Genomic DNA, 17,305 nt, shown 5'->3' on the forward strand with positions numbered 1-17,305 from the left:
GAGGCTGGGGAGCGCAGGAGCCAGGAGGCAGGTCTCCTCCGCCGGAGGTGGTTCTCGGTGTGACGTCAGAGAGCGGTTGGGAGACGCGAAGTGACTTTCTTGACCTTGCTGACTCTGGCGACGCTGCGCTTCAAGGCTTGACCCCTGGGCAAGGTGCGGCGTCACCTCTTTTGATCCTCACAATAACAAACGCATTAATAGGCTGTAAAGGCGTGATCTACTTCCAAAAATCAAACGTTGAAAACCCGACGGATGACAAAATGAAATCCCCAGGGCTCCTAACAATCCAATCTGCAACTGATTATGGGGATGGCACAGGATTGGGCAGCGTTTTGTTCAGTTGTGCATGGTGTCACCATGAGCCTGGGGTGACCTGAGGGCAGCTAACAACAGAGGCTTAAGAACAGAGAGGAAAGGCAACCCAGCAAGGAGAGCTGATGGTTCTCAAAGGCAGAATAGTTCCAGTGCCCAGACGTCTACATATATTTTCGTTCTTCCTTTTGGTACAGCCAGGCAGTTCCTCAGAGGTTAGAGTTGGGCCAGAAATTTGTCCAATAAGCAAACTCCCCCGCTTCCTGGCCCTCACCTGCACCCCAAGCTGTACCGCATGAGTCGTTGAAGGAGGAATCCTACGGTAAGATGTAATTCCACAGCACTGAATACTCACATTTATAGTGAGTACCAATCAAATGATTCCATAGATCACCTGTTTGTCAGACCGTGTCCTGATTGCTCAGGTTACAAATAAAATGGGGCTTAATTCTGTTAATTCAGCAAATATTCCAGAGCACCCACTGCCCACCAGGCACTGGTCAGCAGGCTCGGGCAGACGCAGGAAGTCCAGCAAACCAGAGGATCCAGGCAGAATTAGAGGTCCAGGTGGGAGGCTGGAAGTGCAGCATGGTTAGCAGCAGTTGGTGAGAAGATCAGGGCAGGCAGCATTTCTTCTGCAAGTGTTAAGAGATTAAGGGGGAAAGGAAGCAGAGGGTTCTGTGGAATGGTGCTGGGGAGGAGGGTAGGTGGTTCTTGCTCAGTGTTCTGACATAAAAAGACTAATGAAGTCCTTTTTAGAGCCATTTTTTTCTTTCATCCCCTAGAGTCTACAAGATCATAAAGGGCAGTTCAAAGTGCCTTTAAGTTCTGCGTCTGCTAAATGAAATGCAATTCCATAGTCTATAAAAGGACCAAAAAACGAACAAAAAAACCAGTAGTAGTGGATTCCGACTCATAGCGACCCTATAGGACAGAGTAGAACTGCCCTATGGGGTTTCCAAGGAGCGGCTGGTGGATTCAAATTATTGTTGGTTAGCAGACGTAGTTCTTAACCACTGTGCCACCAGGGCTCCTATAAAAGGATGGTGATTCCTAACTCTGGCAGTACACCGAAGAAACGGGGGGATTGAGAGGTGGTAGTGTGGTGGGCTTGTCCCTTCATCGTTGGCTAGCTGGGTGATTTGGGGTAAGGCATTTTACTTCTCATGCCTTTCTCATACAGATGTTGTGAGGATGAAATGAGTTGATACATGAAAAGCCCTTAGAAGACTGCCTGGAACCTAGCAACACTCAATAAACATTGCTAATTGTTAAATGGATGTTTAAAGATGCCATGCATCACTTCAGCTATTGTAATAGAATATGGTTGTGTAGCATTCTATAGGCTTCAAAAGAACCTTGAGTACATTAAGTCACACTAGCCTCACATCTCTGAGGTGAACACGCTAGGAGCATAGGCATGGCTATTTTATAAACGAGGTTTAAATGCTTCGTTCAGGGCAACGATGGCAGAGTGGCTGCTAAATTTTGTGATTCAGTTTCCTGCGTATCCTAATATGCACTGATCAGTTTTTAATTAGGTTAGCTGTTTTGCAGGTTTGCAAAATAAGCTGGTGTTAGAAGTTTTTCCTGATTACCAAGCAATATGAGTTTATCTCAGAGCAGCAGCTGCCCTGTGGTGTGGAAATGAGGTGGGTGTGGAAGCCTTTGAAGGGAGTTTGAGGGCTAAGACTTAGCATAGGGAAATGTTCAACACTATGCTTCGGGATTTAGTTTCAGTTCCAACATTTAAAAAAAAAAAGTGTTTTGACTTCCTGGAGCCACGAAGGTTGGATGAACCCCTGAAACTATTGCCCTGAGGTAATCTTTAAACCTTAAACCAGAAATATTCCCTGAAGTCTTCTTAGAACCATAGTTTAACTAGTAAAACATGTCTGCCTTGAGCATTATGCTCTTTAAAGAACTATCTATATGGGATCAAACTGAAAACAGCAACATGATAGATAGGAAACTTAAGGGACAGTAAATTTATGTTAATGTGGGAGGGTGAGAATGCACAACTGGAAAAATATAATCAATATCACTAAATGATCCATGTAGAAACTGTTGAATTGGTGTATGGTTTGCTGGGTACACTCTCAACAACAACAGTGTTTCCCTAGTAATACCTCACTTGATTCTGGTGACTGGAAGTGCAGGAGTGATCACCATTTTACAGGCAATAAAACAAACTGCCAAGAGGTTAAGGGACTTGACACACACAGTGCTGGAAAACCAGTAGAGTCAGAACCCTAATTAAATCTAAACTTTCACTCAGTGAAGCACGTTTAGTTCTTGGCTGCTGCTATCCCAAACAAAAAGGTACATCCTTACATTTTATGGGGTTGGTTAAATTCAACTCCCCCCCCCAAAAAAAAAGCCATTTGTGGAACACATTTCAAAATGAAAAATAAAACTGAAATTATCTAAGCACATTTAAAAAACATTGAAATCTGCAAATTGCTGCTACTGTATGTACTAAGCAAGAGATTAACAGTGTGGGTTGAGGCCGCTGGACCACTGCCATATAAGAAAGGGTTTCATACTTTGTTTCTGAAAGAGGAAGAACCTTGGTAGTGGGGCATCTGTGGCGCTTAAGAGAGACAGACCAGCTGTATGTGAAAGATAGCTGAGCCCTGGGAACTGAACCAAGTGTACAGCAGACACACCTGTTCTCTAGCTGGATGCTATGAAGGGGCTCTGACCAGCATCCAAATGAAGGTAGCAAAGAACCAAGGGCAATCCATTCACCAGTTCTACTGGTCATTTTCCAATGGATTCAGCGTGAGGAATTGAAAAGCAAACAAAAACCCCAATACACTGGGCAGAAAAGGAGTAAGGGAATATTATTTTGAAGGTTCAGAGGAAGCCCATCTCTCTAAAAAATATCTACTATAGGAATCAGAATAAAATTTGGAGAACTTTTAGTATCTTCAACAGGATACAAGAAAACATGGTTTCTATGAAGAGAACATAAAAGCAAAGTGAAGATGAGAAGAAAAGGTGGGTAAGTTCAAGAAAATGAAAATTTCCATGAGAAACAGAAAAGAGCAGAATAACTCTATAAAGATTGAGCCAGTGATACAGAGATGAAATTTGAGAAGTTTTTCTAGTACGAAGAAAACGACGGAGATGATAAAGGGAGAAATACTGAGAAAAGACAGAAGTGTTTTTGAGAAAAAAAAAAAAAATTCTATTATAAGACAGTTTCTGAAATTGAAAAAAAAAATCTGAGTAGGAAAACATATTGGATCACTTTCTTTTTTTTTGGACAAAAGTCACTGAAGAGATGTCAATAGTGTGGCAATTTCCCCCCTTAATTACAGAGACAAAAAGCATAGAAGCATCCAGGCAGAAAATTATGACCTACAAGGGAACAAAAATTAGGCTGGCCTCAGGTCGCAGAAGACAAAACAGCATCATCTATAGGCTTTTCAAAGAACGTGTGACAAGAACTGTATGTCCAGTCAAGGTGACTTTCATGCACAGAGGCAAGAGAAGACATCAGAATAGTAAAGTCCTGTAAAGCCAAGTTTCAGCCCAGGTTGCACAATTCACTTTAATTCACGAGTTTGTGTTAAAAACAAATAAGGCAAGATCACATTCTTCCTACCATGACTTCCTAATTCTAAAGTTTGTAATTCTGATGATTCCTTTTTAGCTGGAATGTCTTCTGTTTTCTTAAAAAGGGCATGTCAGCATGTATGCCCTGAGCCTGCAGGTATCTGAGAATACTCACCCAGCTGGCCCTTAGCATCCCTCCCGTAGGTATCCATCCATGCCCGTACGGCTGCGCCTTGAGCTTGTACACTGCAGTTCTCAGTACACAGTGGGTGTAAGTGAGCGCAGTGAACTCAAGACGAGTGCATGTCACGGCACTCAGTGTGCACTCTCATTAAAGAGGAGCAGGCCTGTCCTGTCCTTATTCCTCGATCTGTTTTTCTCAGGAAATTGAGAACTCCTTTGCTAGGAAATAATGTGGATAAAATTACAGGCTGAAAATTTGATTTTATTTCAGAATGATCAATAAACCGAGCCAGAATTCTGACCACGCAGTACTTTTGAAGGTGGTGTGAAGGGAGAGCAACAGTTCCGCGAGGGCTCCGGTGAGAGCAGAAATGAATCCACCAAACTCGGGACTGGCAGAGACAGCCTCTTTAATCTGCAGGGATTTTTAAAAGTTCTCCACCCTCATTTCTGAATTCATAAAAAGTAAAAAGCATTTTTATTTTGTCATTTTTCCTTTGAAAATGTTTTGAGAGGCTAACAGGACCACTTGATTTTCCTTATTTCATTTCTATGAGCATAGTAGTTATGTGTCAACTTTCTTAAAATTAGAGCGGGATGACACCCAAACCCTCAGGGGGTGCCACTCATCCGTCAAAGGCTCATAAATAGGTACTCATGTTCAGGTTTTCACTTTTTCTACAAATAGCAATAAAATGTTTGCGAGTTGTAAATACAGTAGTAGTTCACACATATTTGATACACTTCCACACAAGGATTCTGTAAACAACAATAAATATAATTTCCCCTCTTCAAAACAAAAAAGGGATTTATAGGGAAAAAAAGGTTAATTTACTTGGGGTTCATCAGCACACCATTTTAGTGTGCTTTCAAAGAATTAAAAACCATTGAACTGTATTCATTGAATACTGGCCCATAGTTACATCTTTTTTTTTTTTTTTTAAACCTGGCTTAAATACATACATCATGGCTTTCTATTAAAATCCTTAAATCTATGGGAATCTGTGGTAGATAAGATTCTATTAAAAATTTTTTTTCCTCATTAACAATTTCATTAAATTAAAAAAATCTTGACATTTCCCTTAAATGTTAAGTTGAAGCCTGATCTATGCTGCTGTGTCCTGTGAAGTGAACCTAATTTTCTGAGAATATGAATGCCTGGATGGCCAGAATGCTTCATTTTCATTCCCTCATGATTCCTGTTGGGTCCTCTTCGGTGAGACTTTTCCCTGAGTCATGTATTTACTGGAAAGGCTACCTAGAAAAGGGGGAAAAAAACAAACCCAGCATAAATAAAACAAGCCTCACTTTACCTCGAAAGCTATGAAATTACTTCTTATTGTTAACTATTCACAGATACTTTTTTCACAGAGGAAATGGTCACTTGTTTTGAATCAAATAATTAGGCTAGAGAGAAAAGTTACATATGGAACATGACCTATTACACACAGGCTTAGTCAAAATTCTTTTTAAACGAAGACAAGTTGCTAGAGTGATTAATTTTAATACATTTTCATGTCCACTATTTTCATGTTTGGATTGACAAAGTGGCTGCAACAATGGGCAACATGGCAACGACTGTGAGGATGGCACAGGACTGGGCAACGTTTCATTCTGTTGTACACAGACAGGGTCGCTGAGTTGGAGCTGACTTGATGACACCTAACAATTATTCCCGTGTTGGTGCAGAGGGCCAGGTGAATCCAATTTTTCAAAGGCTCCTTTGCATTGATCAGTGTCCTCATTCGCAACCAAACAGAAATAGACTGCAAAGAATTCTTTGGCCAAAAATATCTTGCATCATTACTCTACAGATATGGTGGGTGGTGACATTGTAATAACTCAGTGATATACCAAGGGGAAAAAGAAAATTTATTGCATTTACAGGTGAAGGACATCAATGAGAGTTGCTAATTAGAGACACCACAGAAAAATGAATAAATCTTGGTTCTGAACAAACAGATCAATGAAACAGAAGAGACAGCTGAGAAATTCTGAAGTGATCGTAAGAAAATAGTATATTATGACAATGGTATTTCAAATCAATGGGGGAAAGCATGAATTATTCATTAACTGGTATTATGTCAAGTAATTAAATTTTTTTTTCGTGGGGGACTTTTCCTTCCTCATACCATACCCTTCCTCCCCATGTAATTACAAATGAATTAGATTTAAATGCAAGGGAAGCTATCAAAATAAAAGAAGCAACTAGTGAATCTTAGGGTTAGGACGTTTCCTAAGCACACCAGAATTTGCTAGTATGTAAAGAATTTATAAATCAAGGGACAAAAAGATGAAAACAACAGGTAGCTGGGTGAAGAAAAAGCGATACATGACAGAGGAAAAAATGGCATGAGTGTATGAAAAAAAGTCCAGCATCAATGGGTAAGCAAAGAAATGTAAATTGAAACATGATACCGATTTTTGAGTATTAAATTGTAACAAGAAAGTAAATCAGGGTAGGGAGAGGCTTAGAAATTTTCTAAATGAACATTCATATAAACATTGACAATAATGTACATATACAAACAACCGAAATGTCTAACCCTTGTGCTATGGCCAAGTATATTATGGACCATGCACCCAATAAAACACTAGGCAGGCATAGAAGGAGAATGTTGTTAGATGCTGTAGAGTCAGTTCCAACTCATAACAACCCTACAAGACAGATCAGAACTGCCTCATAGGGTTTCTAAGGAGCAGCTGGTGGATTTGAATGGCTAACCTTTTGGTTAGCAGCCTGAGCTCTTAACCACTGAGCCACCAGGGCTCCTGAAGGAGAATAAATAACATAAAAAGAGCAAGTTATAAAACCACATGTATAGCATTTTCATAAAAACCAAAACTTAAAAACAAACAAAAACACTCCACCAATCATATATTTGAGGCCTCATTTTACTTATCCATGAAATGAGGGCAGTAATTACACCTACTCCCTTGGAGTTATTGTGAAGATTAAATGAATCAATACATGTAAAGCAACTGGAGCAGTACCTGGCACATAGAAAGAACTCAATAAATGTTAGCTACTATTATTACATTGATATAAAGTCAGGAAGTCTTCGCCTCCAAATCTAAGTAATGGTTAATGCTAGAATGGAGGGAGTACATGGGTGGTTTCTATTTTATTCAATCATACTTCCTAAATTTTCTAAAGTACACATATTAAGTATATAAGTAAAAACGTATACAAAAAGACAGCACAACTTTTCAAAGCAAAGTATCTATATAATCAACTCACAGTGAAAAATAAGTAATATCAGTCAGGGGATTTTGTAATACGTCAGGAAGAAACAAAGCACTCTACTGTAGTATTTATTATACCAGAGAGCGTCTATTGGTCTACAGGCACACATCTTTGACATTCTGAAGTGCACAAAGTATTGAGAAGAGGCTTTGGGGGAAAAAGGACAAGATCCCTATCTCATACTTTACCACATATGAATTCCAGGTAGATTAAATACTAAAATATGAGAACAAAGCTTTAAACCTATTAAAAGAAAATACAAATGGATGTCTTTATGGTCTCAGGTTAGAGTAGGGTTTCTTAAAGATGAACCGCACATCATGAACCATATGCTCCCAAAAAACCAATCATTTCATTATCGCACAATTAAAAACTTGAAACAAAAAATGCAGAGAGACTAGGTGTAATGGAAGAAGATATTTGGAATGTATATAACAAGGGAGCAGTATTCAGAATAAATGAAGAATATTTACAAATGAATACGCGAAAGATTATGCAATGGAAAAATGAGCAATAATTTGAGCAGGCAATTCAGAGAAGAGGAACTCCAGATAGGCAGTAAACATATGAAAAGGTGCTCAACATCACCAGAGTCTAGAAAGTACACATTAGGACAACACCAAAGTATTTGCCAGCCATCAGATTTGCAAACACGAAAAAAGTCTCACAAAATCAAGTATTTGCAAGGATGGGTGGAAATAAGAACCCATACACTACTGCTGGTGGGAGTGGCAACTGTTTCAGCCACTAAAGGGGTGATTTGACAGTATCTGAGTGAACTGAAAATGCATACGTGCTATAACCTACCAATCTGACTTCCAGGTACACAAACTCTATAGAATCCCTCACACGTGCTCAAGGAGACCTGCACAAGGATGTTCACTATAGCACTGCCTGTGACAGCAAAAATCAGACACAACCTAAAGGCCCATGTACTGGGTAACGGATAAATAAAACACTCTGTATTCATATGACGGAATAGGGTAAAAGAAAAAAAACTAAATCTATATACCACAAAAAAAACCCCATTGCTATCAGTTCTGACTCACAGTGACCATACAGGACAGAGTAGAACTGCCTCATAGGGTTTCCAAGGAGCACCTCGTGGACGTGAACTGTCAACCTTTTAGTTAGCAGCTATAGCACTTATCCACTATGCCACCAGGGTTTCTACATGCAGCAGCATGTAGATGTCACAATCAGTTTGTTAATTACATATGAATTTAAGTTAAAAAATTTACCAAGGATACATGCTAAGGGATAAATATGTAAGAGTTAAGAAGTTTAAAAAAAGAACTGAAAGGTTACTTAAACAGCCTCTGGGGTGGGGGACATGACAGACATAAAAGAGGCAGTCAAAGGGGACTTCTACCATCTTAAACCAAAAACCAAACCTGCTGCCATGAAGTTGATTCTGGCTCATAGTGACCCTATAGGACAGGGTAGAACTGCCGCATAGAGTTTCCAAGGAGTGCCTGGTGGATTCCAACTGCTGACCTTTTTGTTAGCACCTGTAGCTCTTAACCACTGTGCCTCCAGGGTTTCCTCTACCATCTTAGCGATCTTTTATTAAAAAAAAAAAATTTAAATGCCAATTCTCTAGTAGAAGATGGGTTGTTATATTATTATTTGTACCTTTTTATATTTTCCATAATGAAGACAATGTTAAGAAAACACTCCTTTCTATTAACATACACATATAAACATGTAATTATCTATATTAAACAAAATTCCATTATACCTGAAGAAGTGTCAAATAAAATAAATGCATGTAAAAAATAGAATATAAACTCTTATATAACCCAGGAGAAAATTTATAAAATTTGTAAGCATAACTCAACTCCCCCTGCCCTCCAACCTGCTAGATCAAACAAATAAACAAACATCTTGATGGTGAAACACATCATCAGTGAGGTTGGAAGAACTATAAATGGGGTGGTGGTGAGAGATGCTGTAACATGCCTGACAAAGAGCTCCAAAAAAAACATGGGTACTCTAACACAAACCTTGGCCCAAAGACACAAACATGAAGAAACACAAATGAAAACCCAAGGAAAATGTTAGAGTTCAATGGCAATCACAGAACTTCAAACAGACTGGCAAAATAAAAAAGGCTATCCCCCAATGACAGCGAGAAACAGGTTGTCATCGGCTCTTTGGGATTTTCAACAATCACAACCTTTTGACATTACTGACATCACTGTCAAAATGTGCACACTTTTTAACCTATCATTCTCTTAACTGGGAGTTTGTCCTTGGGAAATAAGTAGGCAAATATGCAAATATTCATTATACTGTTCTATACACATAAAAGTCATCAAACTAGGGTCTGTACATCCCTGAGCCTACTTGGCCGGGCATGTGGGCAAGGACAGAGTTCATTTCTACCTCCTCAACTTCTGTAGGTTGTCTTTCTTAAAACTGACAGGCCCTAGAATGCCTTCGTGGTCAAGGCTTCAGGCCTCGTTCTCAAATATTTGAAAATCATACCGATTTTCCTTTCCAACTCCCCTTTCACAATTACTCTTCTGCTTTACAGAAGAACAGTGAATCTCCTACCCACTCAAATCTTACTGTGGTGTCATGCCCCGAGGTGAGAAAAACCTGGGGTGATGCAAAGGCAAACATAAGGCTGATATCTGGGCTAAATGTGATTGCTTCTAATAAAAATCTAAATTCTCAGCTTTCATAAAGTCCCATTGATAGCTGATGATCATTACAAATAATTTCTGATGGTACATAACTGTGATTTTTGGTCATTTTATTCAAAAGGAATTAATTGACACTGCTGTAATACATCTTCCATCCCTAAGTCATTAAAACAAGTTACTTCTATTATTTTGAATTTACTATCACAGACCAGAGAAGTTTCTGAATGCTTAACAGCTATAAAAGCAAAAAAATGAGGAACAGAAATCATAAAGAGCATGTTTCATATACATGGAATAATATTCATCCAAAAACACACGAATGCATAGGGGGAAAAGCCCACTTATCTCATTAAATGAGTCATTTCAATAGGCAAACGTAAAAAATTATTTTCAATAGAAATTGTAACACAGTTGATCAGTTATATATTCTAATAAATATAAAAACTCAATTTAGAAGAATTTTTATACTTTGAGACTTGAGAAAAGTAAAAAAAAACCCCAAATTCATAGAAATATATTGCAGATGATAGGCTGATCAATAAAATACTTAAACTTTCAGCCTGTTAAAGAAGAACTGAAAACGGATGCTGGCAGGTATCAAAAACAATGGTATTCATATTCCCTTTGATACTTTTCAGGCTGATTTAAAAGTTTTATGTTAAAATGTCAATATTTACCCAAAGAACCCCAGAAATTACATACTTTGCAAAGATGATGAAAAATCTGGATGCCAATTTAAAAATGTGCAAGGAGATATATGGGCTTTCAAAATTTGGGGGGAGAATATGCAAGCAAAAAAGGTTTTGAAGACACTTGATATACCAAATAAATGGGAACAGCCTAAATGTCCATTAATAAGGACTGATTAAATAAATAATGGTGTATCTATATACTGGAATATCAAGGAAGTTTATCAAAAAGAATGGTCTATATTCACTGGCAATGAGATTGTGCCAAACTGTTAAAAAAAAAAAAAAAAGTATTCCTATTATTTTTTATTTACTATCATAAAGATCGGAAACCCTGGTAGCGTAGTGGTTAAGTGCTATGGCTGCTAACCAGGAGGTCAGCAGTTCGAATCCACCAGGTGCTCCTCGGAAACTCTATGGGGCAGTTCTACTCTGTCCCATAGGGTCGCTATGAGTCGCAATCGACTTGACAGCAACAGATTTGGTTTTTTTGGTATCATGAAGATCAGATTAAAAAAAAAAAAGTAGGTTTTTAAATAAGTATACAGCATCATGAGGGAGAGATGACATCCATCAATCTTTTATAGCAGCTCCAATTTTTAAGATTTTAAACCATGAAATTAAGGACACAGGTTTGTTTTTTTTTTTTTGAAAGTAATTTTCTTTGCAAAAAAAGGCGGCGGCTAAGGAATACAGAAGAAAAGCTTTTTTAAGATTCTCATGCTAAATAAATTACTATACGTAATGCAGTCTACCAGTTTATGCATAAAAATCAGTTATGACAATGGTAGTATATATATATTCCTGTTTGTTAAAAACTTCTACTATATATTTATACTGTAAGTTAGAAGATAAAAATTACAGCAAGGTTCAGAAACCCTGGTGGCGTAGTAGTTAAGAGCTACAGCTGCTAATCAAAAGACTGGCAGTTCAAATCCACCAGGTGCTCCTTGGAAACTGTGGGGCAGTTCTACTCTGTCCTATGGGGGGGTCACTATGAGTTGGAATCAACTTGATGGCAGTGGGTTTTTGGTGTGGTTGATATGTGCCAGATGCTAAGTGCTTTATGTATATGAAGTTAATCCTTATAACACTGTGACGTATTAGCCCTAATTTATAAAGAAACTGAGGCACAGAGTGGTTGGATAACTTGAGAGAGGCCACACAGGTAGTGAATGATTGAGTTGGATTTCAAGTGCAAGCATGTCTGACTCTACAGCTCATGTTCTTGAGCATCCTCTCAGTCTTCTTTATTCCTTCAAAACGAGCACACATCTCATCAATAGAACTTAAAGGCACTGTGTTAGCTTGGGGGGAGGGAGTAGGGAGAGAGGGAATAATGAAAAACTAGGCAATTCATGGCATCAGGGTTGCTATGATTCGAAATCAACTCAATAGCAATGGCTGCTATCTAGTTTGGAAGTTAAGAACTACATGTAGCCTGTGGTTGTTAGGTGTCGTCGAGTCGGCTCTGACTCAGTGACCCTATAGGAGAGAGAAGAACTGTCCCATAGGGTTTCCAAGGAGTGGCTGGTGGATTTGAACTGCTGACCTTTTTGGTTAGACACCGAGCTCTTAAGCACTGCGCCACCATGGCTCTGTATGTAGCCTAGTGGAAGGGAATGGAGACAGTATCAGGAGAGAAAAGAGAACTCGTGCTTACTATGCTGAGTGCTTTGATCTTCTCAGCACCTTAGGAGGCAGATGGTGCTATCACCCATTTTACAGGCGTGACACCTGGAGCTCAGTTCTCAGAGAAACTGACTTTCTTGCCTAAGGTCTATACGGCAAGTGTGTGAGAAGCCGGGCTGTCCATGCTAACAGGCACTCTTTAGGAAACTACCAGTGGGTCACAGACATATGTAGTACTATGGAAAGGAAGCACCGTTTCTAGATATATGTCTAGCAACTGTACGTTCCCCCACTTAAAAAAAAAACTATATTAAAATTCTACTTTCAGGATGTATAAAATTTTTAGCAGGAACTATGCTAGCAGGAATAATATATTGGTGCAACCACCACGACCATGACCCCTATCACATATTTTCTGCTTTCTAAGTGCCGTGACATGGATTTCTCAATAACCTAACAACTTAGATATTACTATTATTATCCCCTTTCTACAGATGAGAAAACTGAGGCATGTAGGGGGGTGAGTAGGCTGCTCAAGATCACCAATCTAGAGTCACACCTAGGCAAGCTGCCAGCAGGGCCTATGTTCTTATGTTCCATGTTCTATGCTTGCTACCTCGTCCTTGGTAAACAAACACTTCGACTAAGAAGGTGAGATTTTTTTTCCTATATAAAACGTCACCATGATCAATCAAGTCACCACACACTCAGCCCCATTCTGATTTCACTTCTGTTTGACTTGGGGGGTTTTTCCCCAGTAGAGCTTTTCTTATTTTTACGTCATACTTGTTCCACTGAGAACGATTACAAAACCTCTCCAGGAAATAGTTTTGATCACGTGTTCTCACAGAGCTGCCTGCTTCCTCACTTCTCACATACAGCATTCAACTCTGGGGAAGGGCAGTCACTCTTTGAAGATTCGTATTTCTTTTTGAATAATCCCATCTCATTCTGCATGCCACCATCAACCGTTGTTTCTTTTATATTTTGATTGTAAACAGATTTAATGCCACTTCAAACATTAAAAAAAAAAAAAACACCCAACTATCAAATTCACGTATCAGAAAAATAAATGCCTGGTTCTATTCTGATCATTTTATTTACCCGAAAATTCATCTTGTTACTGACAGGCACTTACTTAAATCTATTTATTTTTTCTCATGTTTACGACATTCAATATAGATAACCAAACAGACCTAGCCAGGACCTTTCTTAGCTTCAGCTTCTCCTGCCTGAGGTTCCTGGGATCTTGCTTATTACAGACCCGGTTAGTAAAATCAGAAAAGAGCTCTACTGTGGGATGTGGGAGGCTGCCGTGAATTGGGACTGGTACTTATCAATAACTGACAATGGATGGAAAGATTGGCTAAGGCAATGTAGATCCCTCTCCAATCTAAAAGCAAATGTTGTTTACTCATTAGCAATAAATATACGTAAAAGATGAGCATACAATATGTGCGCTGTTTTACATCTTACTTACATAAATGTCAGGTTAAACAATGAACTTTTAAAACTTCAAAAACTTAACTTTTCTCATAAACTGTATAGTTCAAAGAGACTACACATATTCTATTCGCTTACGTAATTTCCCTCCTTTAACCACAGCCATTGAGCAAACCCTGGTGGCGTAGTGGTTAAGTGCCACGGCTGCTAACCAAAAGGTCAGCAATTCAAAGCCGCCAGGTGCTCCCTGGAAATTCTATGGGGCAGTTCTACTGTCCTATAGAGTCGCTATGAGTTGGAATCGACCGATGGCAGTGGGTTTTTTTTTTTTTGTACTGAGCAAAGTTATTATTATGGCCCAGCTTCATTCCTTCTTCCTAATAAAAGCTAAAAAAGTTACTCAGTGTGTTGAAGTTACTTTGTTTCCCTGCCTCCCTCAATTTTCTCCCTTCCCTTTCAGGACTGCCAGGTACTCTTCAAACACCAGTAAAAGGCCTTCAGAGCTTCAGTCCAGCCCCCCATAGCTTCTTCCTGTAGGCTCTGACACTTCACACATACCAAAAAACCAAACCCACTGCTGTCAAGTTGATTCCGACTCATAGCAACCCTATAGGACAGAGTAGAACTGCCACATAGAGTTTCCAAGGAGCGCCTGGTAGATTTGAGCTGCCGACCTCTTGGTTAGCAGCCGTAGTACTTAACTACTACGCCACTGGGGTTTCCAAACAGCAGAGGTTAAGTAGCCCACAATTCCTCTTCCAGCATTTCTTGAACTCATGGCTTTCAGGTTTTTCTCCCCTCCACCCCAAAGAAATGGCTCTTTTCAAAGTCTCTAGTGAACTTCTATGCTGCCAAATCCAATGCCTAATCTCAGTCTACATGGCACTGGACCTATGAACAACATCACATACAAATGGTAAATCCCTCTTCTTTGAAGTGTTTTTTTTTTTTTTTCCATTTGGACTCCAGGACCCAACTCTCTTGATTCTTCCACCTCACTGATCACTTTTTCTCTGTCTTGTTTATTTCCCCCCCAGTCTCTAAATGCATTTCTCTTTTCCATCTGCATTTACTGCCCAGGTGATCTCATCCTGATGCAGGGCTTTAAACACTATCCACACTATCCGTACATTGGTAACACATGTATACCACTGGGTAAGGGTGATGATTCTTTGATATACGACAGGCTTATACCTCCAACTGACTACTTGTCATCTCTACCTGGATAGCTACTGGGTATCTTAAACTTACCATGTCTAAAATGGAACTCAATTTCACCCCCAAATCTGCTCCTCCTGTCTTCTGCTCAGTAAGTGTGACCTCCATCCTTCTAGATGTTCAGGCCAAAAATCACAGTGTCATCTCTGACTCATTTTTGTCTCATGCTTTACCATCTAACCATCAACAAATCTTGCTGGTTCTACCTTCAACATATCCACAATTGACCACTCCTCGTTTCCTTCACCACTACCACCCAAGTCTAACCATCATTAGCTCTCTCCTGAGCTACTGCAGTAGCCTCATATTTGTCTTATGAGTTTCCACCCTTGCCTCCACACCGCAGCCATAGAATGGACTTTTAAAAACAGAATCCAGATAACAGCATTCCTTTGCTCACAATCCTCCAGTAGCATCTCATCTCACTTAGCAAAAAGCAACTAGTCTCTGCCATTGCCACAAGGTGCTTCATGATCCAGGCCCACCTACCTCACCTTGTACCACCCTCCCTCTTGCTCATTCCACTCCTGCCACACAGGTCTCAGTGATAGCCCAGGAGCTGCAGACAACAGCCTAACACCATTTCCCCTTTGACTTGTTTCTTCATTTTATTCAATTCTTTGCGTAAATGTTACTTTGTCATAGAGGCCACCTCCCTAGCCAACATTCCCTTTTCCTTTTTCTGCTTTGCAATTCTTCTAAGCACCCATCGTCACATGAAATATTATTTACGGATCTCTTTATCATCTATCTCCGCTGACGAGAATGTTGAGTAAATGAGAACAAGAGCTTTGCTTGCTCACTGCCATATTCTCAGTGTCTAGGCTAGTGCCTGGCATTCAGCAAGTGGAGCTTAACATTTTTTGTTAAATGAATGAATGAAGTGGCAGAGAGGTAAAGAGCAGAGTTCAGGCTAATAGTTACTTTCCTTCCTTATTTTAGTATATGGCAGATATCTCTGTGAGGAGAATACACTGCTGGCAAGACAGTGGCAACTTCAAAGCAGAAACAAAAAGCATGGTTGAGGTACAAATAACTGAAGACTATGGTTCTTACTCAGGAGTGGAATAAGAATCAACAGGAATATTTCAAAATACACAGGCCCAAGCCTAACCACTTATGAGTCAGGTTTAGGAAATAGAGATGGGAACAGGGCAGCTGTAATTTTAAAAGTTCCCTAAAGTGAGTTTGATGTCCAGTTCCTGAGGAAGTGGGTCAAAAGGCGTTTGGTAAACTATGCAGTAAAGAAAATAACAATACATTTGCTTTTTAAAACCCACATACCTGACTGGGGACTCAAAATCGAAAGGAACAGCATCTGAAACAGCCTTAAAATGGTAACCACATCCAAGAAGGGCAGCTGAAACTAGGAATGTGAGCAGCAAAATTCTGCAAGCAAATTAGTAGCAGGACTCAGCTGCAGGGATACTTAAGAGCTTCCCTGCCACCCAGTGTGCAGCAAGCCTGCCACACAGCACTGAGGGCGCAGAGGGAAAGAGCAGCGAGGGCCAGTCAGAAGGAAGGAGCCAAGCCTGCGGCTGTGCCAGCACCTAACCAAGGACCTGGCATAGAGCCACCAGCACTCAGCAAGGGCTTCCTGAGTAAACAAAAGAGAGAATGGCTTCCTTCTGAGTTTTGAGCTACATTTACCTGAAAAAAAAAGTACCAGCTGGTCTCAAAGAGCTAGGTGAAGAAGGGGGCCCAAATACACAATCTGATTTAGATAAACCTAAAGAAAAAAATTAGCGTTTTTTGTTCCCACTTTAAATTGGAAGCCACAGACCTGCCTTTCACATAAAGATTTCCTATTAATATGACAGAAGGCCCACTCAGCATATTGTGTGGACAAAACAACATATTTGAAGAAACAAGAAGGAGCTGCATCATTTTTAGGCAGGAAGAAGCTATTGAAGGAAATTCACTCTAGTCTACCACCCAACCCAGTGCCGTTGAGTTGATTCCGACTCATAGTGACCCTATAGGACAGAGTAGAACTGCCCCATGGTTTCTAAGGAGCGCCTGGCGGATTCGAACCGCCGACTTTTTGGTTAGCAGCTGTAGCACTTAACCACTAACAGCCTTCGTTTTTACTTCTGTAACGGGTGACTCCTAAATTGGCGTGTAAATGCTGCATTCTGAAGAAACCAAGACTCTAGGTGAGTGCTTCTCCTCAGGTTTGATACTCGCAGGATACCTCTGTCTTTCTGATTTGCTGCTGCCTCCAAGCTGGCCAGGTTGCCTGCTCTAATTATTTTGAGAACTTCTTTAGTAGAGAAGTTAAAACTTGTCTACTGATAGACCTAAGCTGGGGGAGCACACAAGAAGTTTCTTCACTGCTCTGTCCTCCCAAAGCGGAGCATATGCTA

General features: G+C 39.9%; 1 protein-coding gene across 4 annotated transcripts in view; it reads right to left on the reverse strand.

The window, feature by feature from the left end:
* Positions 1-3,863: 3,863 nt before the first annotated feature.
* The window catches only part of TUT7 (terminal uridylyl transferase 7), a 54,361-nt gene continuing 40,919 nt past the window's right edge, over positions 3,864-17,305 (reverse strand). For all 4 annotated transcript variants that reach the window (XM_049895918.1, XM_049895920.1, XM_049895917.1 and 1 more), the window contains exon 27: positions 3,864-5,317. In XM_049895918.1, the coding sequence (XP_049751875.1) occupies positions 5,250-5,317 (68 nt within the window). In that variant the 3' untranslated portion in view covers positions 3,864-5,249. The remainder of the gene's footprint in view (positions 5,318-17,305) is intronic.

This window comes from Elephas maximus, chromosome 9 (genome assembly GCF_024166365.1).
Source record: "Elephas maximus indicus isolate mEleMax1 chromosome 9, mEleMax1 primary haplotype, whole genome shotgun sequence".
Classification (NCBI taxonomy): Eukaryota; Metazoa; Chordata; class Mammalia; order Proboscidea; family Elephantidae; genus Elephas; species Elephas maximus.